The 23987-nt window shown below is 47.4% G+C and overlaps 1 protein-coding gene across 1 annotated transcript in view; it reads left to right on the top strand.

Annotated features, from left to right (window-relative positions):
• The first annotated feature begins 2921 nt into the window (after positions 1-2921).
• Positions 2922-23987, top strand: part of LOC124666237 (probable LRR receptor-like serine/threonine-protein kinase At1g06840) — a 41708-nt gene continuing 20642 nt past the window's right edge. Inside the window, exons 1-8 of the mRNA XM_047203584.1 lie at positions 2922-3021; positions 15647-15670; positions 16358-16433; positions 16807-16878; positions 17634-17777; positions 17861-17932; positions 18045-18116; positions 18471-18545. Coding sequence (XP_047059540.1) covers positions 2922-3021; positions 15647-15670; positions 16358-16433; positions 16807-16878; positions 17634-17777; positions 17861-17932; positions 18045-18116; positions 18471-18545 — 635 coding nt within the window. The remainder of the gene's footprint in view (positions 3022-15646; positions 15671-16357; positions 16434-16806; positions 16879-17633; positions 17778-17860; positions 17933-18044; positions 18117-18470; positions 18546-23987) is intronic.

The raw sequence follows: 23987 nt of genomic DNA, 5'->3' as shown, positions 1-23987 counted from the left end.
ACGTATCATTGGCTTCCTCCTCCATTAATAGATGTGCCATCATCTCGTCATTGATGTCCATCGCGACAATTCCCCGAACACCTTGTGGGCAGTGATCGTCGGGGTAGGAGCCGAGGGAGACGGTAAGTTCGGCAACCCGACAGTATGGGATGGCGGAGGTGTCGACGTTGGATACGGCGGCGGTTTTAGGGTGGGGGGGGGGGCACGGCGACAACAGCGATGGTGATTTGGAGTGGTGGGAGGTGGACCGGGAGGGGGCAAAGCGGATGAAGAGCGTGCGGGTTTGGCTGCCAAGAGGGTCTCACAGGGTGAAATCCTACATGGACGGGAGTGCCGGCGCGCCCGTTTGGCACCTGACGCGAAGGGGCCGATATGCGGTTACCGACGATTGGGCTTCAAAACTAGCCAGCTTCTTTTGGGACGCGCTGATATGGTAAAAGAAACGCTAGACCCCTAAATCGTTATTGAAGTCGTTATGGGGCGCGCCAGTGAAGATGGGGTGGCGCGGTAAGAGCATCTCCAGTCGCGTCCCCCAAAACGTCCCCCAAACGGCGCCGGATCGAGCGTTTGGGGGACGCCTCCGCTTCGTTCCGCGTTTGGGGTACGTCGCTCTCCAAACGCGGCCCCAAACTTGTTTTTACATTAAAATAACTCTTCTTTTTTTGCATTTTCATTTCAATAGAGAGAAGGAACATTACACAAATTAATACGTAGCTTGGAACATGGTTAAAACATTGCAAAATGAGAAAACCCAACTAGTGCTGGCCTCGCGGATTTCGTGTGTTCGCTGGCAAGAAAAAACACGCTGGCAAGAAAAAACACTCTCAGGCACTATCAATCACCCAAACTGAAAATCTACCTGGCTCCAAGAGTGCCCGGTTGTTGTTCTTCGATGTGTAGGAAAAACATCCAGAAACCTACACTAGTGGCTTAAATTGGCTGGCGGCCATCTTCGCTGCAAAGAAAAACACTCGCTATGTTCAATCGTCGTCCTCTTCGTCGTCGCTATGGTAGTGTCGGCGGCAGGACGTGTCGTCGAACACCCTCACGCTCATCTCCTCACCGCCTTGGTAGCAGAATGTGAGCACGCAACCGGCTTGGAGGTCGTGGGGGCGCGTGAACTTGTCCCAGCCGATGTGAAGGTACATCTTGCCACGCCCGTCGAAGAGCACGTCCACCGGCCACCGGCAAAAAGCCGCAGCTAACCTCCCACAGCGATAGTGCGGCTGGCTCATTGCCGACGACGAAATCGACGAATTTGCCCGGCATCCTCTGGATGCCGAGTGGGTCGCCATGGAGGACGACGATGAACTCGAACTCCCACTCCTCGTCGGAAGACGACGACGTCGCAGGTGACAGTGACCTTGGCGATGGCGTTGCTGCTCCAGCACAGCCACGACCTCGACCTCAACCTCTACCAACCATGGAATGGCTCTCGACTCCTGAGATGGTGACGACTAGGGTTGGGGAATGAGAGGCGCTAGGGTTTATATGAGAGACGATGCGCGAGCACCCATTTTTATACGCTGGAGGGATGCGAGTGAGCGGTGGTGTGCAATAATGCTGACACGGAGAGCTAGACGCGACGAGACGTGTCGCTGCGTCTCTGTGAAAACTGCACTGTTGATGCGCGCCAATAAAACTTTCATCGCGAGGTAGGTAACGGTTACGTTTCGTTCGTGTGTCAATGACGCGTCGGGTCCGCCACTCTCCGTCTCGCTTCTTACTCTGTGTGACGCGCCGAAGCGTCCCATGTGTACGGAGAACGGCCTCGGAGCGTTAGACAGTGTATTGAACCGCACCGAAACGAAAAAGGCTGAAGCTAGTTAAATGTGGCACGTCCTCAAAAAAACTTCAGGGGACACGATTGGAGATGAACCGCGACGGGGCGGACCACTTCTTCTCCCAGCATCGCCAAACCCCGACGCAACAATAGAATAAGCCACGCCAATAATCTAGTGCTGCTACTCTTCCTCCTCCCCACTCCCCACTTCCCGTGCGTGCCGCAACCCCAATGGGGGCGGATACAAAAGGCGGAGGCCTCTCTTTCCATGGCGGGTAGTAATCGCTGTCTGGAAGGGAGTGCCCGCTCCGCTTCCGCATTTTCCCGCCGCCGGCGCCCGGGTTCTTCACTCGCCTCCGGCCACCCAGGTGTTCGATTCATCTCCTCCTGCTGCTTCTTCTGATTATTTAGCAAAAGAAGAAAAAATCTGCCGCTGCTGCTCCACGTTACAGTTCCCCCTTCTTCCGTTCATCATATACTGTGGCTTTCTTGGTCTCGTGATCCTTTTTGGATTCCAGTACCTTTCCATTTGCTCCTTCCAATTTCGAAACCATTTTTGTGTGAAAACTGATAACTGAAAAAGTAACCGGGAGAGATGCTTGTGCTAGTACCAATACTTTGCTGAAACGTGTATGCTGTTGCCGTGTAAAAAAGCTGTCTTGCTAACTACTCCCATTTACCTTGTGCACATTACGCGTATACCTTACAAGTTAGCACGTCTAGTGTAGCATGTGGTAATTCAGCTGCCAAGTCCCCGATTGTTGATTAGGATGGTCTTACTGTCAGTTTTAATGTATTATTATCTCCTGTGGTGTTTAAGCACTACTACTATGCAAGCTGTTTCTCTTTTATCTCTAGTCAATGACAAAAAAGAGTTGATTTTGATTTTTTTTATATCTCTAGTCAATGACAAAAGAGAGTTGATTTTGATCTTTGTTAATTAGGATGGTCTTACTGCCAAGCACGCTGTTAAGAATCTGAATCAATTGAAATGCTTTCACATCTTAGATGCCAGAAATAAGCACCTCCGTTATGGATGCATCAATCGTTGGAATGGTCCTAAACACTTGTTTCTTTGCTTGTTTATGATCTCAGATTTGTCAGGGAGCCAAGTTGCCGCTAATTCTCCTGTACAGACATGGCCAGCTTTGGAGGGTTCCTGTATGCAGCAATGCTGCTTCTTTTGTGCATTTTCCATGTGGATGTCGTAAGGGGACAAAGCACTCACCCTACTGAAGGTAACATCTAGTCCCTATTATATGTGTGTCAAATATGTGTAATTAGCAGAGGGTTACCTGTTTGAGTCGAACATGTGTGACCCATACCTAATATATAAAGACACCCGATTAGCTAAAATAGACTACACAAAGGCTTGTAACTTAGACATGATATCATGAGGGCACGCCCTGGCTCCCGTGGCAGGGGTCGCCGAACCGGCCTGGCATCATGGTTGAGATGTTGTCTGATGGCCTCGATGGGCCTTGTCAGTGTACTATGTCAACACTGTGATTGCTTCGTCGGTGTACTATGTCATGAGATGGAGCATCTACAGCGATGTTAGATAGCCAAACCTCGTAAATAGTGTTGGGAATGAGCAACTATCATTTACAGAGCATGTGCATGTGTGACAATATGCAGGGAACCCCTTCTACACTAGGGATATATAGGAAACGGGCCTATATATCCGTAACCCCCCCCCCCCCTCAAACTCAATATGGGTCAATAACACTGAGTTTGGAGAGAAGGAGCACATGTTGCGCTCTCGTCTGGTCCTTCGTGAAGAAATCAGCCGACTGACTGTAACTCGGAAGGCATATATAGTACCCAATCCTGCACAACGGTGCGCAGAGAGGAGGCATCAACACCAATGTGCTTGGTGAGCTAATGCTTCACCGGGTCACGAGTGTTAGAGGAATAGCAACTTGTATTCCACGGGGGCCAAAGGCCATAATATATAGTACATGTACATACAGGTGTGAAATATGCAGGAAACCCCCTAACTACTGGAGAAAATACAATATATAAACTCTAACACCCCCCTCCTCAAACTCATGGTGGATCAGCAACACTGAGTTTGGAGAGTAGAAATCTATGCTGCGCTCTAGTCTGGGCCTTCGTAAAGAAGTCTGCCAATTGCAACTCTGAAGGCACATACTGAAACACAATAATCTGATCCTGCACACTGGCACGGACAAAAGAAGCATCAACACCAATATGTTTGGTAAGCTCATGCTTCAGAGGGTCACGTGCAATACTGATAGCACATGTATTGTCAGACAAGAGAGTCATGGATGTCGTAACAGAGGCACCAAAATCTCCACCACCATAACCAAGTCACCTCAGCAGTCAAAAGAGCCATAGCTCGCAACTCGACTTCTACACTCGAATGGGAAACTGCGGTCTGTTTCTTCGTCTTCCATGCAATGAGAGAATAACCAAGAAAAACACGTGATGGGGCCTAAGGCCACGTGGGTTGCCCGATCTCACTAATTGACCGAGGGAAAGACGGGGGAGAGGAAGAACACGAAGAACACGGCGAAGAACACGATGAACACACGCAAACACACACCAACCCGATACAATTCCGGTTTACTCCCGATAGCCCGAACCACTATCCCGATAGAATCTCTCAAGAGAAAGACACGAGGTAGAATCCCCGATGGAAAGATCGGTATACGATCGGTAGAATCACACGAGTGAGAGACCGGTGGTAGAATCACAAGTGTGAGAGATTAATCATATAAGGAGTGCCTTGATACAATAGATTAGGTAATCTAAGGAGGGGGTTTCCCTAATCCCAAAGGGATGGTGGAGGCATAAGCCAAGTTCTCACTCAAATTATGTCTAACCTAATGAAGGGGGAGGTGGGAGCCTATATATAGGGAGCCAATAAAGGAGGGGTAGTTTAGGCATACATATGGATACATGGGACTTGGCCCGAATTGGCTTGGACGCATAGGGGGGCGGATTGTCCGGCCTTAGTGAGGCGGATAATCCGGCCTAGCAGTCGTGCTTCATGCACCGTCTCTTCTTGGCGACCTCGGGCGCTCTTCTTCCTTCTTCTCTTCCATGCCTCCGTGACCTCGGCCTTGAGTGTGGTTCTTGTAGTTGATGTACATGATGCGGTGGAGACCGAAGGTCGGGCTGCATCATCTCCCCCACTTGAAAAAGAGTCGTCCTCGACAATGAATCTTCGTGAACATGTAGAGGAGGTAGATGACACCAACGCTTGAATGTCCCTTCACTTGTCAAGAGCCCTATCAATAGCACAAGAAAAGCAAAGGAGCAATCAAAGCGTAGCCAAAGTTCAACGGGTTTAGCAAGAGGGCGCAAGTAGAAGGCCACCTTAGCAAGATACCGGTGTGCTCTCGTCGAGAGATCTTGTGTAGTAGATGTGTGGGGTTGAACCCATTCATTGACGCTCATCCACAAGTCGCTTGTACTTGTATTATGCTCTCAAGAGCTCTTTTCGTCAAGTCGTGCTCAATCGAGGTTGACCTTGTCTTCCGTGTACCTACACACACAATAGGCAAAGCAAAGAACGTGTGTGCATGGTATATGAACACATCATCCATCATGATGGTCCATTTCTTTTGCACATCACCATTAGTATTAAGCAATTTATCATAGTAGATGTGGTGAATATGCGGAGTAAACATGGGAACATGCTCAACATGGATATATGCGAAGTCTCCAAAATTTGAGAGAGCTATGGGGGCAATCTCATTCACAAGCATATTAACATCATTGCAAACCAAGCATTGGAAAGAGAAAGAATTCAACATTTTGGTTGCATCAATGTGAGAATATTGCAAGCATTTGGCACAAAACATGTTCAACATTTTATCATTGGTGTCGACAAACCTAGGGAAAGAGCAATTGTTCGGCAAGGTTGTTACAACACAAGCATCATTATCAACATTGCAAGCAATACATGGGAAAGAGCAATTGTACGACATATTGCAAGCAATAGGAGAGAAAGTGAAACTCTCATAGCATGACATGGCCATATTGTCACAAGCAAGTAATTCCACATGGTCAACATTGTTATCAAGCAAAGCATCACATGGGAATAAGAACGGAGCATGTGACATAGCAATTGTATCATCATCATCATCATGCATGCACTCACAATTCATCATGTCCACTAGTGGGATCATGGCATCATCAACACCCATATACGTACCTTTGTAGCCCCGCTCATATGACGTAGGTGTTGTGGAAGAGGTAGGCTCGAGGTGGCCTCCATGTTCATCTTCAAGCAAGCATGGTGTGATATCATCATCTTCATGCACCATGTACATTTTCTCCATGATCGGCGTCTCGTCATCCATGGAACCTAATGAGACATAAGGAAACACGCTAGAGGTAGAGGGTACGATGTTAGAATTGAAAATGGCCTCACATGACCTATCAACTACCACTCTCATCTCACTTGGTGTATCACTCATGCTCTCAAAGTGGAGGCACTCATCAAGCTCACATATAGTGGAGTCACTCATCTCACATATAGTGGAGTCGCTCTTCTCACATATAGTAGAGTCCCTCATCTCCATGGCAATGACGTCGTCGATGTCCGAGCAACCTAGCAAAAAGGAAGACAACACAAGAGGAGTAGAGGTTAAGTTGTTAGAAATTAAAGTGTCCTCACTCAACTCATGGGGTGTGTCACTCTTGCTCTCAAGGTGTTTGAAGTATGCGTTGCACTCGGCTTTCTCTTTGGGTGTCATTTTGGTTTCTCGAGCATCTAGCTCGGCGAAGTATGCTCTCATCTCGGCTTGTTCTTGTGGGGTCATCATGTATATCTCACTAGGATAGGTGTTTATGTATGGTGGAAGAAAAACTACACAAGTATCCCACCTTTTGAGAAAGTATCGGAAAAATGGTTCAAGTCAAGAGCAAAGTCAAAATGTATCGGGGTTACTCACACACACACTCAAAGCACACGCAAAAGGCTAAGAACTCTACATGTGGTGAGTAAGGAGTGGATAGCAAACGAAAAAGATCAACGGAAAATTCTATTGTCAAATGTGGATAAAATCCAAAAATCAAATGTCAAGAGTGGTGATCTATGTCAAGGAAACACGGAAACACACACAACGGAGAACAATGGGGTTAGTGCGACCAAGGAAGTGAGCAAGCGATAAAGATGGTCCTAATGAAGACTATATGCTCGATGTCATGCTAACACGAGAGAGACGGTAGCTCGGTTGCCTATGAGAGAAGCAACAAGATTTGCACAAATGCCACTCTTCTCTTTTCTCTCTTTGTGCTTAGAAGCTTTCGACTCTTTTGTATCGGTGGCGCACACACACTTTTTCTATTTCTTTTTTTTTCTTTTCTATGCTTAGAAGCTTTATTTTTCCCTATGTATATGTCACACTTTTTCTTCTTTTGTGTATCTTTCTCACCGAGCTTGCTTCGGAGATTTGCTCAACTCAACGCACACACACAAACCCTCTCACGGTCGTGACACTTGTGCAGTGCTTCGCAACACTCGAAAAGCCACTCTCAATAGAATAGGTACACAAAGGAAGAAACGGGGCTACAAGGGGTAGGGAAGGCAAGTTATACCTATTGACGTTAGGCGGTATCAAGCACACGAACTTGCGATGATGTTGATGACGATGGTGTCAAAGTTACGCCGGAATCCAGGGTGCCAAAGGTGTCGCCGCGGTGTTGATATAGGCGCGGAAGCGAAATAGACAACCAATGCACTCCAAAACGAAAACCGGGCAAACTAAGTCAATGCCCGAAAAGTTGGGTCAAAACGAGCGGTCAAAAGTTGGGTCTCAAAAATTGTCAAAAATTGGAGTCGGACTATGTGGATTATTTCAAGAGTGTTGTTAAAACTTGAAGTCAAACGGGCTCCGGAAAGTTGTCAAGATTTAGAGCAAAAAGTAAAGTTAAAACTGGACTCAAACTAGTCAAATCAGGAGTATTGTTCGGTCGTACCGGTTGGGTCGAGCCGGTAGTACCGGAGGCGAGGAAATCTCAACGGAATCAACGTGAAGCTGGGCTGATGCGTAGCGGAGCAGGAAAGGCGCGCGGCGGGTGGAGCTCGAGCCGGTCGTGCGTGCGCGCGTGGGGGCGGGCGGATGCTGCGCGTGCTGCGTGGATAGCCGGCAGGCGGGGCGCTGCGTGGACCAGGGGGGAATGTGAAGCCACGCTGGGGCAGCTGGTCGGGTGCGCGGCCGGTGGCTCTTGGGCGGGGCGAGCTGGAGGCGCGATTGAGCGGAGCTGCTGGCTGCGCCTAGTGAGGATTCGCTGGGCACGCGCGTGGCTAGCAGCAGCAGAGGAAGTGGCGATGGGTGCGTGGCCTAGCAGCGCTGATGGACCTGAGCGGGCGGGCGCGTGCGCTGGTGGTGGCTTGGCTGTGGAGTGCGACTGGCGGCGGCCGGTGGAGGCGAGCGGCCGCGCGACGGGCACGCGCGCGTGGATGGAGGCCACTGGCTAGGGAGTCGAGCGGGTGGCCGGAGGGCTTGCGGGCGAGCTGAAACAGCTGGGTTGGTCTAGGCGTTGACCCACTCGTGGATGAACTCTGTTCTTCGAAACTTGATACGGGCGGCTCAAAAATCCTCAAATTTGAGCGAAATTAAACGAAATCGATGGGGAGAAAGATGGGATTAGTAGATCAACATCAAAGACAACAGATCTGTGGATCAAAACCACAAAAAACGCAATAAATCTGGAGATTAAATTTCGAACTATTTTTTGGCGAAATTTGGAGAGATTTGGGGTCAAATTCGTGGCAACCTTTGCTCTGATATCATATGATGGGGCCTAAGGCCACGTGGGTTGCCCGATCTCACGAATTGACCGAGGGAAAGACGGGGGAGCGGAAGAACACGAAGAACACGGCGAAGAACACGATGAACACACGCAAATACACACCAACCCGATACAATTCCGGTTTACTCCAGATAGCCCGAACCACTATCCCGACAGAATCTCTGAAGAGAAAGACACGAGGTAGAATCCCCGAGGGAAAGATCGGTAGAATCACACAAGTGAGAGACCGGTGGTAGAATCACAAGTGTGAGAGACTAATCATATAAGGAGTGCCTTGATACAACAGATTAGGTAATCTAAGGACGGGGTTTCCCTAATCCCAAAGGGATGGTGAATGCATAAGCCAAGTTCTCAATCAAATTATGTCTAACCTAATGAAGGGGGGTGGGAGCCTATATATAGGGTGCCACTAAAGGAGGGGTAGTTTAGGCATACATAGGGATACATGGGACTTGGCCCGAATTGGCTTGGACGCATAGGAGGGCGGATAATCCGGCCTAGCAGTCGTGCTTCATGCGCCGTCTCTTCTTGGCGACCTCGGGCGCTCTTCTTCCTTCTTCTCTTCCATGCCTCCATGACCTCGGCCTTGAGTGTGGTTCTTGTTGTTGATGTACATGATGCGGTGGAGACCGAAGGTCGGGCTGCATCAACACCGAAGTCGGAGCAGAAACAAACTGACTCAGAAAATGGACATGATAAGAAATATATGGACGAGTAACTGCCAGATAGATGAGACTCCCGACAAGATGTCAATAACGAGTCGGATCAGAGAGAGAATCACCATCAGAGGCACGAAGAGAAATATTGAGCTCCATAGGAGTCTCAACACTATGGTCCTTAGTAAGAGCGGTCACCAGTAAGAGCGGCACAATCAAGAAGGTCCTGAAAATAACGTTCTTGGGATATAAAGAAACCATCAGAGGTGGACAAAACCTCAATTCCAAGAAAATAGAGAAGTGGACCAAGATCCGACATAAGGAACTGCTCACTAAGACGTGCCTTGACAAAGGCAATATAATCAGGGTCGTCACCAGTGATATCACAAACACCGCCGGATCATGTGCATTGGGGGAGAAACCAGCAGCAGTGACCACAGAAGCAAAGTGTTCAAACCATGCACGAGGGGCTTGCTTAAGGCCATAGAGAGAGCGACGAAGACGGCAAACCAGGCCATCTGTGACGGAATACCTAGGTGGTGGGTGCATATAAACCTCCTCATGCAACTCACCATTAAGAAATGCATTCTTAACATCAAGCTGAGACACAGACCAACGGCGAGCAGAAGCCACGACAAGAAGAGTCCGAACAGTGGTCATGTGAGTGACAGGAGCAAAAGTCTCATCATAGTTACGACCATGCTCCTGCTGAAAACCTATAGCAACGAGTCGAGCTTTGTATCGCTCAAGAGTACCATCAGAGTGGGTCTTAACCTTATAGACACACTTACATGTCATAGGCCGAACACGGGGAGGAAAAGGAACGAGCTCCCATGTGCTAGTGCGCTCAAGCACAGCAATCTCCTCATCCATAGCGAGCTGCCATTCAGGATGAACAACAGCCTCACGATAAGTAGTCGGCTTCGGGATAGACAAAACACTATAGCTAGCACGGTTATAGAAATCAGGAGAAGGACGGGGCCGAGTACGTAGAGAATAAGACGGATGAGACGGTGCACCAGAACTAGAGGGTGCATGAGAAGTAGAAGGTGCACCAGAAATAGAGGATGCATCATTCAACTCGGGCACAACACGTGGACGACAAGTATAGTGGAAAGGAAAAGTAGGATGAGAAGAAGTAACAGGAGGAGATAATGGTGAAGAGGGTGCAGAAGGAGGCAGCGAAGAAGTCGGGGGAGACAGCGGCGGCGTTGGAGGAGACAGAGGAGAAGAAGCCGTCGGAGATGTCGAAGGTGATGACATAGAAGAAGGAGAAGAGACAGGTGGGACCGGAGGAGGAGAGTCGGGAAAAACAAGAAAGGAGAGATCCTCCACATTGGAGGTCGAGGAGATCGAACGCGGATAGAAAGGACGAGACTCGTCAAAAGTCACATCCCGAGAAATGCGCATCCGACGAGCCACCGGATCCTAACAGCGATAGCCCTTATGCTCATCACTATATCCAACAAATACACACTCAAAAGAATGGGCAAGAAGAACATAGCAAACGCAACCAAATAGATGAAGCATAGAATAGACAGGAGAACGATCAGTCTCTCGAGAGGAATGCCACCTTGAAGGTGGCGGACGGCTGGATATTAATGAGATAGGCCGAGGTAGAGACAGCCTCGCACATAAATGAAAGCGATCATCATCACACGAGTAGTCTCAAGAAGATGTCGATGCTTACGCTCAGCAAGACCATTATGAGCATGCGCACCAGGACAAGAGAACTGAGCGAGAGTGACCTGCTCAGTAAGGACGCGCAGATCCAAAAGTATCAGTCATAGAACTAGCAGCACATGTAGAGGGAGAATCTGAAGCAGCGAGCAGCCTCCTGAGCTGCACAATGTCCTGCTCGGTGAAGCCAGCTGGAGAAGACCCTGAGGAGCATGCACCCCAGGAAGAGCAGACGACCTCTCCTGACGTAGATCACGGTCCCTCTTGTAGCAACGAGACTCAGTATGACCATCCAGGTCACAGTAGGTGCGGCGAGGACGGGGGCGAGAGCCACGACCTCGGCCACCCTGGCTACGACTCTGGCCCTGACCCTGACCCTGAGGAGTGAGTAAAACTGGCGGAGCAGCGGACCGCGAAGGAGTCGGTGAAGCAGGCGACGATGGAGGGCCACGAGTAGCAAGCACAGAACGAACATCCAGCAACTCAGCACGAAGCTCAGACAACACCTCCTAAATGGGAACACGACCACAAGCAAGCAATTGAGCACGACGGGGCTCAAACTCCTTGCGGAGACGAGACAAGAACACGTAGACACACTAAAACTCCAAGACATAACGCACAGTGTGACAACACGTGCAGGTACCACAAATAGTTGTGCGAAGAGAGTCGAGCTGGCGCCAGATAGCAGGACTCTGCGTCTAGAACTGGTCAATAGTAGAGTCACCCTACCGGAGATCATGCTCCTGACGAACCACATATAGATACAGAACATCCCCAGACGACTGATAACGGTGACGAAGGTGAGCCCACATGTCGGCGGCAGTACTGAGGCCCATAAACTTTGAAGCAAACTGCGGTAGAACACTGCAGGTGAGAACAACCGTAGAACGAGCATCATCGTCCATCCACTGGGTGTATGCAGTCAAATCCAGCCGATATGTCTCAAGGTCAGCAGAATACTCGTTGGCCTTCTTATCACACACAACAATGGCCGCATCATCACACACTTGGCGGCATCCTTGTCATCCTGAGTAGCATCAGTAGAAAGAACAGGTGGCGTCGGTGGAGTAGGAGCCCTAGGAGAAACGGGGCACGGCGGACAAGCGACCTCGCTGGAGAGCACACCCCAGAGACGAAGACCACGCATACGAATGCGCATAAAGGCAGAAATTGGGGTAATTCGAGCCATCAAAGATCACGGGGCAGTGAGGAATCGCAACATACTAGATGAGACATACATCCTTTTTTTGCTTTTTTTGGAACATATCTCGATCCGGATCGAGTCAACAGACCTAGCAGAAACGAGTTGGAGAACTGCTCAACGACGACGCACGCGTAACCAGTCGGGACGAGAGGGACCGCGGCCGGAGCAGCGACCAGCGGCGAGCCGAGGATGGGCGGAGTAGAGGCGGCCGCTGGCGAGCCGGGGACGGACGTAGCAGAGGCGGCCGGTGGCGGGACGGAAGCCGAAGATAGGACAACGGCCAGGTCAGAAGAGGCCGGCGGCGGGGACGACAGGCCGGAGACGGGGAACAGGAGTCCAGCGACGGTCGGGACAGAGAAGGACGGCGGCGGTCGGGCCAGACAAGGTCGGGGCACAGTTTGGATTTCACAGGGATGAGTTGCGCGTCCCAAAAATTAGCCCTAATCTAGGCTCTGATACCTTGTTAGAGGAATAGCAACCTGTATTCCACGGGGGCCAAAGACCACAATATATAGTACATGTATAGGTGTGAAATATGTAGGAAACCCCCTAACTACTAGGGAAAATACAATATACAAATATCTTTCTAACAACGAGCAATGCTGATAGCACCTGTACTCTCTAACAAGAGAGGAATCGGTGTGGCGGCTGAAACACCAAAGTCCTCCAACAACCAGCGTAACCAAGTCACCTCTACCATCAATACAGCCATAGCCCGCAACTCGGCCTCTGCACTCGATCGGGAAACTGCGGTATTTTTCTTTGTCTTCCAAGCAATGAGGGAACCACCAAGAAATGACCATGTAGTATCGGAGTAGGCCTGGAGCTGCAAGGAGCTGGAGCCAGGAAAGAAAAGACGACGAGGGATCGTGTGACAAAAATATCGTAGGACACGGAGGAGGTGACTGGAATGGAGACATAGGTGGGAGAAGAGACAAACTGACTCAAAATGTGGACAAGATAGGATATATCTGGGCTAGTGACATTTAGATAAACAAGGCTCCCAACCAATTGATGATAGCGTGTCAGATCCGACAGAGATCATAATCAGTGGCACGAAAGTGAACATTGATCTCCATAGGAGTCTCGATAGTGAGCTCATCACCAAGAGCGGCACGAGCAAGGAGGTCATGAATATACTTCTCTTGGGAGATATAGAAGCCGTGAGAGGTAGAAGAAACCTCAATCCCTAGGAAGTAGCAAAGAGGACCAAGACCAGTCATGAGAAATTACTCACGAAGATGGGCCTTGACAAAGGCCATTTACTCAAAGTCATCACCAGTGATGATCATGCCATCAGCATAGAGTTGAGAAGAGGTGTGGACAAACAACGTTGGATCATGTGCGCTAGGTGAGAAGCCAACAGCAGTCACCACAGAGGTAAAGCGCTCAAACTAGGCGCGAGAGACTTGCTTAATGCCATAGAGGGAGCGCCAGAGACGGCATACCAAGCCATCGGGAGTAGAGTACCCTGGAGAGTATGAAGAGAGGAGAGAGTATAAGAATCAGAAGACATGTGAAAGGAAGCTCCAGAATATAGAACCCATGTAGATGTACCTGACTGTGTAGGCGGTGAACGCTCAATGCTAGAAGCAACCTTCATAGAGCCTACAGTACCGTCGAAGAAGAGGAGCCAGAGGAAGAAAAGCATGCGCTTGAGCCTCACAATATCCATCTCAGTAAAGTCGATAGGTGAGGAAAAAACACGAGTCGCAGTAGAGGAGGTGGGCGCACCATAGCGCAAGTCCAACAGCTTCTTGAAACAGTCAGACTCTATGTGGCCTGGCTTCTGACAATAGCCGCACAACACACGAGTATGAGGGAGGCATCCACCTCTAGAAGAACGTCCTCCACGACCAGCTGGTGTGGGCAAGAGTGGTGGAGCATTGTAAGGAGGGAGCACTGGTGCAGCAGGAGCCCGAGCAGCGAGCACATAGGCTACCGCAAGCAAACCAGCACCACGTAGGCGATTCTCCTCAACACGAAGCTCAAAAAACACTCGATAGGAACAAGGCGGAACAAGGTCCTGAGCAAACAACTGAGTGCGTCGGGGCTCAAACTCCGGGCAAAGTTGGGACAAGAACTTGTAGATGCGCTGAAACTCTTAAGTCCGGCCTCACAGTTCAGCAACACGAGCAAGTACCACAAACAGCGATGTGGAGTGATTCAAGCAGGCGCCAGATAGTAGATCTTTGTGTGTGGAACTCATCAGCAGTACGTGGGGTCACCCTGCTGAAAAGCATGCTCCTAAAGGACCACAAATAAGTAGAGAGAGTCACCCGAAGGCTGATACGGCTAACGAAGGTGAAACCACATCTCAGATTCAGAGGCCCATAAACTCAGAAGCAAACTGAGGCTGAACACTCAAAGAGAGAACTACCGCAGCCTTAGCATCCTCATCACACCAGAGTGTAAACAGACAGAGCATCACGATAGGTACCAAGAGACAGCAACATCTGCAAAATCCTCGGCAACCTTGTCTGCTTGCTTAGCAGCCTGTGAAGCATCAACAGCAAGGACCGGTGGCATGGGCGGAGTAGGAGCCACAGGAGCGATAGGGCACGGCGGACAGGAGACCTTGCCAGTGAGAATACCTCAAAGTCGAAGACCGCTCATATGGATGCGCATGAAGGCAACGAACTCACCATCGTTGGTGACATCAAAACTCACCGGGCAGCGAGGAATGCTAACATCGCCCGACGAAGATGATGCCATGATTGCCTTTTGTTGGCAAGTCAACGTGCAGGCCCGCTTAGACTCGATCGAATGGAAGAGCGCTTAGGCTCCCGCGACCTTGCGAGGGCACCAGGTGAGGGAAAGGGTGAGCAGTAGCAGGCCCCGCCTGGAAACAAGCAGCGATGGCCGGGAACGGGGCAGATGGCGGTGGCCGGGAACGGGGGCTGCTGGGAGTGGGCGTCAGCGGTCGGCCCTGAGGCTGCAGAGGCGGACGGTTTCCAGGTAGGGGCGGCCAAGGACGGGTTGCAGCGACCGGATCGAGCATGGGGGAACCGATTCCCACCGGTGACGGCCCGATTCGTGGACAAAAATCCATGATTTCAACCACACAACTTAATCCCGAACAAGAAACAGAGAGGGAGAAGAGGGAAAGGCATCGACGGCTGGAAGGATCGTCGGCGGCGGCACGAAGCAAGCACGGAGTTGCTATTTGCAGGGAGACCTTACCGTGGGCTCTGATACCATGTTGGGAATGAGCAACCATCATTCACAGGGAGCCAAAGACCAATACATGTACATGTGTGACAATATGCAGGGAATCCCTATACACTGCGGATATACAAGAAAAAGGTCTATATATCTCTAAGAAATAGATCTCGGAGTCATGATGTGATTGTTTTTCCTCGTAGGATCCAGATGTACCATGGATTTTCTAACATAATCCTTCGGTAATACACAGGATGTTCTGTTAATTAGTAGCCTATTGGATATAAGTATAACTAGATGGTGGTTTTCATCATGGTAATATATCAATGTTATCCTATTGTAGATTGACATTGTCCCTCTTACATGCAGCAACTGCTCTCAACGCTATCAAAGGCAGTTTAATTGATCCTATGAATAACCTTAAGAATTGGAATAGAGGAGATCCATGCACATCAAATTGGGCTGGAGTCATCTGCAACAAGATACCCAGTGATACGTATCTTCATGTAACAAAATTGTATGATTAACAAGCCATCCTTATTTTACTTTCATATTTTTTCAGTCATGTGAACGGTTACCTTCAATGCGTTCTTTTATATGTACGTGTACATCAGGCCCTCTACTGAAGCTTTTAATCTTGCAAGTTGCAACAGACTACTCACAGATAATAGCAACAGCCAAAAATAAGCTCCCAGGCTAAATTATGACTGAAATAGTAGTTCACTTTGTATCTCCATTTTTCGTTTGAAGGATATATTCATATCCATGGCTTTATCATAAATTTCTCCCACATTCTATAGACCAAATACCATTAAAGTCAAACTTTATAGCGAAGCCTTATAAAGCCGCTAATTTTCCCCCATATTTAGTATTGTTTTCAGCATTATCACTATTGTAGGTCCTCTTATTTACTGTTTCAGACTAAGTTTGCAATTCATGGTATAAATAAGAGTCATTCGCTGATGCTTTTGTTGCTTTACTCTACTTTGTGTCTTAGAATCTACTTTTTATCCATTATCTTCATTTTTGTATAATGCATCATGTCCTGTTCTTCTTAATCATGCATTTGTTTCGCCCCACGTAGGGAGGTGTTTCAGATGAATCTTTCTGGAACTTTGGCACCAGAGGTTGGTCTTCTGTCTGAGCTGATAAATTTGTAAGTATAATTTTATGAAAATTTAAAGTTGTTAGCTGAATTTAGAATTTTCAAGTGTTTAAACATTACCTGCAAAAAAGTGTTCCTTCAATACTGGGCCTCATGGGTTCCACTTAGTTTCTTTCTCTTTGTTGGAAGGGAGCCACTTCATGTTTTAGAAGCTAAGTGACTTTTGAGCAAAGCCCAGATCTTCTAGCAAAACAAACTTACAAAAATGACGTAACCAGACAGAAAAATAGTAGATCTTGTCCCATTTGAACTGTTTCTCGCATGGCTGGTTCTTTATACTGTACGTATGCTTTTCGGCCTGTACCATTAGGTACCCAACATATTACATATGTGAGCTAACTGCTATATTTTATTGTTTTGGAAGGAACTTTATGTGGAACAATTTGACTGGTCACATCCCGAAAGATATAGCCAATATCACAACGCTCAAACTTTTGTAAGTTCCTGATATCTGAACTAACTTGTGTAATCTTTTTTTCAGTGTGGGCATGATCTAATTCTAGCTGAGAGTGGACATGAACTGATCGTACTGTTTATCTTGCTAAGGCGCAGAACTTTAAGCACCTAACCTTGTGTGTCGAAAATGGCACAACATTTCTATAATTCTTTTCTTTCTAAGCCACAGAACTTTAAGCACATAACTGTGTGTGTCGAAAATGGCACAATTTTTATATTCATCCTTTTCTCCACTATGTTCACCAAAACAAAGTAACGGTCCATGTATCTCATTCAGAATTTGGGGTTAGCGCTTGTGTTTTGGTCCCATCTTTTGAATTTTAGACGGGCACAGTTGTCCACTATTCTATCTTTATCTAAAAAGATGCAGTAAATGGGCTAAAACAATGTTGATTTGGACGTACATAAATTTATTATGCATAGTTTCTCTCAAAACTATATGTACATTAGCCACAAGACACCTTAGGTTCCTAGGAAGTTTTGTATATATTGATCTGATTTTTACCTAATCTTCGTTAGTGTAGCACATCTATGAATTTTTCCTCCTCTTGTAGCATTATTTGTTGTCCAGGGTTACTTTTCTTACCCGCTACATTCACTTTTGTCCAAACATTAATACGTGTTACTGTGTAATGCTTTTCTTCAATTCTGCATAAATGATGAGTACTAGCTATTTCTCTAAATACCAGTGAACATTCATAACAATCTTCACTGTTACTACCTTATATTTTGCAGAAATTTGAATGGCAATCAACTATCTGGTTCCATACCAGATGCGATTGGCTATCTCGGAAACTTGAAGAGATTGCAAATCGACCAAAACCAAATATCTGGACGAATACCTAAATCGTTTGCTAATTTAATGAGCATGCAACATCTGTAAGTTTCAAGATCATCATCATCTCGCTTTCATTCTTATGTTGCTTCTTATTTAAGCTTCATCATGATCTTGACTATCTCAGTCACATGAACAACAATTCATTAAGTGGTCAAATCCCATCTGAGCTGTCCAAAATGCCTAGTCTCCTTCATCTGTAAGTGGACCTGTGTTTTTATTCTGAGTTTCGAGATTTTCTTTTTCCCCACTATTATGCATTCTGCAGAATTGATTGTGTTTAAACTCTTCTCATACTGTGAAATTTGCAGTCTTGTGGATAATAATAATTTATCTGGGCCTCTTCCTCCAAAATTAGCGGAGACGCATAGTTTGAAAATATTGTATGTACATTTTGTCCACCCAATGAGATTTCTTTGACATAGAGAGCTACTTTATATCAGAATCTGGTTTATTTCAGAGTATGTAGATCTGATGCTTGTTGCGTGATGATTACTTTAATTTTGATTAAGATGATTAAGTAATGCTGCAGCCTGCAGATTTCAGAAATATACTTTATGATATAACCTTACTGATGTATTAAATGTCAGTTTAATCTAATTGGTTTCATCTTTCTTGTGTTAATAAATAGCAAATATTTTTCTCTCTCAGAATGTTTCTCTCTTCTTTGAGATAAATTCGATATGGTTGTTAGCTAACAACATTCATTTCTTATATCTGTTTCTTTGTACCTCTAGTCAGGCTGATAATAATAACTTCAGTGGAAGTTCCATCCCTGCTTCATACAACAACATACGAACACTTACAAAGATGTGAGTACAACCCATTTCCTCCTTATTGTCCTTTCCTTCATTTCAGATTTTAGTAAGATGCAGGGGACTGCATATCGGTTTTTTTTCTTCGTGAAAACACAAAAGCCCTGCGTTTCGATGCATTTATAGAAAAAGAAGGTTATATGTACAAGTTCTAAGAAGGACCAACACCGCACCATACAAATTGACCCGAAACCTAGTCTAGGGGAGAAGTTGGCGAAGACCCCGGGCTCCCGCGTCCGTCCACTCTCGCGCCTCGGCTTTGATCGTGTCGAGCAGGGAGGTCACCGAGGGGCACGCATTAAAGACTGGAGCGTTCCGATGCTTCCAGATCCATCATGCCGTGAGCATGATCAATCACGAGGTACCCTTGCACAGCTGGCGAGGGGAGGTCCGCACCACCAACGACCACCAATCTGCGAAGTCACCCTCAACCGTAGGGGGCGATGAGGTGGGTTGTATCCACGACAGGACCTCGTGCCAGATCGTCCTGGAGAATAGGCATCCGGTAAGAATGTGCACCATAGTCTCCTCTGTCTGGTCACACAGCAATCTCGCCGCATGTGGTAGCCCATGTCGCGCTAGCCGCTTACCGTCCAATATCTGTCTAGGCAAGCTAGCCAGATGAAGAATTTCACCCTAAGTGGCGCCCAGGATCGCAGTTCACCTTCCACGAATCTGAAAAAATCGTCCCTGGAAGAGGATATTGTAACAGACTGCATATCATAGTGTCGTACATAGTAATATTTTGAAGGAAGACTTACATAGGCAATCACATGGGTGAGTGGATAAAACTGGTGTACTACATAATATAATGGGAGAACCTAGGGGGAGGGCGCCTTCCCAAGGCGGGCGTGGGAGGCGAGTTACAAGAGTTGTGCAAAGCTACGGTGAACAGATGCTAAGGCTTGATAATAGGGATATAACACAGGCAGCACACATACAAAAAGGCTACACTGATAGTGGTTCACGCAACCGGTGGTGGAATGCTCGCTCTCCACCATGATGTTTGAATCCATTGCCTGCATATCGTGGTTCTCCCCTGGATGACCCTCTCATTTGTTTTATGTCACACTTAACATATGATTGGAATCCAGACCCTTGAGTTGCTTCTTTGGAGATGCCTTATACATATCCATCAACCAACCAGCTAGCATGTCTTGAGCCCTTCAGGCGGCTTGGGAGGAGCTCCATAGTAGCTGCAGTTTGCGCTGCTTGGCGGCGGTTGTGGCGGATCACTGCCCCTCCTCCATGAATGCACCACACAGTCGGGAGGGCGGAAAAGGTTCCAGTTCGAGCGTTTCTGGCTGCGTCTTGACGGGTTCGATGAGGTAGTTCAGAGCGCCTGGGAGGTGGTCCAGGGGGACACTGACCCCTTCAGGCGGCTCACTGCTAAATTGAAACTCACAGCGCGCCGGCTCATGAGCTGGAGCGACAAACAGGTTGGATCTATCAAACTGCAGCTAATGATAGCGCGGGAGGTAGTGCTGAGGTTGGACATTGCCATGGAATCCCGACAGCTCACACCCGATGAGCGTCGACTCTGGGCACACCTCAAGCAGACCTATGTAGGGTTGGCCTCGCTCGAGCGGACGATGGCTCGCCAACGGGCAAAGATCGCATGGCTGCGAGAGTGGGACGCCAACACGGCCTTTTTCCACCAGCATGCGGCCTACAGGCGCCAGAAGAACGTGATCCATAACTTAAGGGTGGATAACGCGGTTGTTTCCTGTAGAAAGGTAGAATTGGATGGGATAGGTCACAATGGTGCCTTCCGTGTAATCTCATATATATAGGCAAATACAAGATTTACAATAACTACCATAATGGCCTCAATCTCCTATGAACGGAAGGCTCAAGATATGGTGGTTAATGACACCGATATCCTAGAGATATTCGGTGGCCTAACACTCCCCCGCAGTCGCAGCGGGAGACTGACGGACGTTGAGACTGGACCGAAAATCCAGAAACAATGGCGACGCAAGTCCCTTGGTGAAGATATCATCAAATTGGCGATGATGGTACGTGGAGAACACGCACTTGACCAAGTGCCACTCGATCTCGAACGAAATGTAGATCAATCTCGATGTGCTTGGTGCGCTGATGCTGAACCGGATTTGTAGACATGTAGACGGCGCTAACATTGTCACAAAATACGACGGTGGCCCGAGGGAGAGGTCGATGAAGTTCCGTCAAGAGTTGGCGGAGCCAAGTAGACTCGGCGACGGTGTTGGACGGCACGATACTCCGCTTCAGCGCTGGAGCGAGAGACGGTATGTTGGCGCTTGGAGGACCAAGACACCAAGTTGTCGCCGAGGAAGACGCAGTAGCCCGAAGTAGAACGCCGTGTGTCGGGGCAGCCGGTGAAAGGACACGGATGTCGCCTAGAGGGGGGGGTGAATAGGCGGTTTAAAACTTTTACGAGATGGGCTTAACAAATGCGGAATAAAACTAGCGTTTACTTTGTCAAACCCAATGCCTATATACTATGGTTCACCTATGTGCACCAACAACTTATGCTAAGCAATACAAGCAACTTATGTGATAGCAAGATGTATAACTTCAAGCACGATGGCTATCACAAAGTAAAGTGCATAAGTAAGGAGCTCGGGTATAGAGATAACCGAGGCACGCGTGAGACGACGATGTAGCCCGAAGTTCACACTCTTGCGAGTGCTACTCTCCGTTGGAGCGGTGTGGAGGACAAGTCACTCCAAAAGCACGAGGGCCACCGTATTCTCCTCGAGAATTCCCACCAAGAGGGATGTCCTCGAACCACTATGTAACCTTAGGGAGGTTACCGAACCCGCACAAAGCTTGGGGCTATCTCCACAACTTAATTGGAGGCTCCCAACAAATTGCCACAAAGGCCTTGCCCTTGAAGATTCTCCACAACTTAATTGGAGTCCCCAAGAACACCACTAAGATGCCACAAAGGCCTTGCCCTTGAAGATTCTCCACAACTTAATTGGAGTCCCCAAGAACACCACAAAGATGCCACAAAGGCCTAGAATCCGTCTAGGGTTCCAAGAACCCAAGAGTAACAACTTTCTTGCTTCCACCTCCACGAATCACCGTGGAGAACTCAAACCGATGTACCAAATGCAATGGCAAGAACACCACAAAGATGCTCAAGTCCTTCTCTCTCAAATTCCAACAAAGCTACAAAAGCTATTGGTGGAATAAGAGAGGAAGAACAAAGGAATTCACAAAGAACACCAAGATCAAGATCTAGAGAGTTCCACTCACAAAGAGATGGATTTGATTGGTAGAAATGTAGATCTAGATCTCCTCTCTCTTTTCCCTCAAGAATATGCAAGAATCATGGGAGGAATCAAGAACTAGGGCAAGCTTTGAAGTACAACAATGGAGGGGAGAGAGAGAAAGTGAACCAACCAGCCCAAGGAGGAAGAAGGGGGTCTTATATACCCCCTCCCAACAAATATGACCGTTTGGGGCCTCCCAGGCCGGAAAATCCGCCCCCGGGCCGGATTATCCGCCCCCCGAAATCGCCCCTGGACTCGGGCCGGATATTTGGCCGGATATTTGCCCGGAATTGGCCATTCGGGCCGGATTATCCGCCCCCCCAGAAAACTGCAGAAACACCAAAACTAAAACGGGCATAACTTTAGCATCCGGACTCCGATTTTGATGATCTTGGGCTTGTTTTAAAGCTAGGAACAAGCTCTACAAGATCATGCAGGAAAACATCATAGTCCAACAAGGGAGGATAGAAACAAATGATGAAAGGTTTGACCTATCTAAAAAAGACATACCTGTAAAACCTCCAATCTCGAAAATGCAACAAGTTGCCCGTGCAAAAACCATTCTTGATGAACTAGAGCTTGTCATGAGAATAAGCACAAGATCTAAATCATCACATGGATAAGATCCAAATAATAACCAAGAAAGATGATGAACCAAACTCGAAAACGCAACAAGTGATCTATGCAAAATCCGTTTTCGATGAACTAGAGCTTGTCATGAGAATAGGCACAAGCTCTAAAACATCACATGGATAAGGTCCAAATAACAACCAAGAAAGATGATGCAAGGATGCAAAGGTTTGAGCTCTCTCCGAACGATACGATCGAGTTACTCACTCGAGAGCCCTCTTGATAGTACGGCAACTAAACTATAAACCGGTCTCCAACTACACTATGAGACCGGTGAGAAAGAAACCCTATCAAGAGCAAACCTTATACTTGCGCATTCCACTTGAGCTTGATGATGACGATCTTGACCTCAACAAGATGGAACGCCTTTCTTGCTTGTGCTTGCTTGACGAAGTCTTGTGAATTGCTCCCCCATAATCCACCATGGGAGAGCTTCTTCTTCGACGCATCTTCACATAACCATGACCACCATGTGGATTGCTCCCCCATAATCCACCATGGGAGAGCTTCTTCTTCGGCGCATCTTCACATATCCATGATCACCATATGGATGGCAAGACTCAAGCAAAGGATCTCTTCGAGATGGCTCATCTTGAACTTGCACTTCATTTCTCCATGGCAAGCTTCAAGCTTATGAACTCTTCGAGTTGGCTCATCTTGAACTTGCACTACATTTCTTCATTCTTCATCATGTTGATGTCTTGAAGTAACTTGAGGGCTCACTTCATCTTCATCTTCAAGACATACTTGACACTTGATATCCTTCATCAATTTCTTCTTATTGCAACCTTGAAGCCAACATATGGTTCAAGAATTGCATATGGACAACTCCTACAAATATAACTCAATGCAAACATTAGTCCATAGAGATTGTCATTAATTACCAAAACCACACATGGGGGCTCCATGCACTTTCAATCTCCCCCATTTTGGTAATTGATGACAATCTCTTTGAGAGGGTTTATATAAGGAATTTAAGTAACAAATAAGTTGAATATATAGAGCAAACTCCCCCATAATATATGCATGTGTGAATGATCTTGACTTTCATTGCATATATTGGCATTCAAAGCCTAGTGGAGTTTCCTCTAAATATTCAACTATGCAAAGCAACAAGATGCAATGCAATAAAGGCACATGCTTAAGCACAAAGCAAAGACATAACCAAATTCCCTTAAACCCTCCAAACTTCTCCCCCATTGGCACCAATTGCCGAAATGGGTGAAAAATTTAGAAGGCCAATATAGTGAGAGTTCCTCCATAGCGTGTGCATTTCTCATAATTTGAGTGGAATCAAATGCACATATCCAATGACGAATATTCGGAAGGAATCACACTATAGATAGGATCAAAGATTGCAAAAAGATAACAAAGTCTAGAAGCTTCAACAAATGAAGCAAGCAACCAAATGAACCACAAAGAGGATACCAAAAAGAAAGATAGATATTATGATAAGATCAAGAAGATTGCTCTAAATAATATGAGGAAGCTCCCCAAGGTTTGTGCACAAAACTAGACAATTTGCATTGGAGTATAAAGTGCACAA

Source organism: Lolium rigidum, chromosome 6 (genome assembly GCF_022539505.1).
Source record: "Lolium rigidum isolate FL_2022 chromosome 6, APGP_CSIRO_Lrig_0.1, whole genome shotgun sequence".
In the NCBI taxonomy this organism is placed as follows: domain Eukaryota; kingdom Viridiplantae; phylum Streptophyta; class Magnoliopsida; order Poales; family Poaceae; genus Lolium; species Lolium rigidum.
Note: the sequence above shows the minus strand (reverse complement) of the source record. Positions and strands in the feature narration are given on the sequence as shown.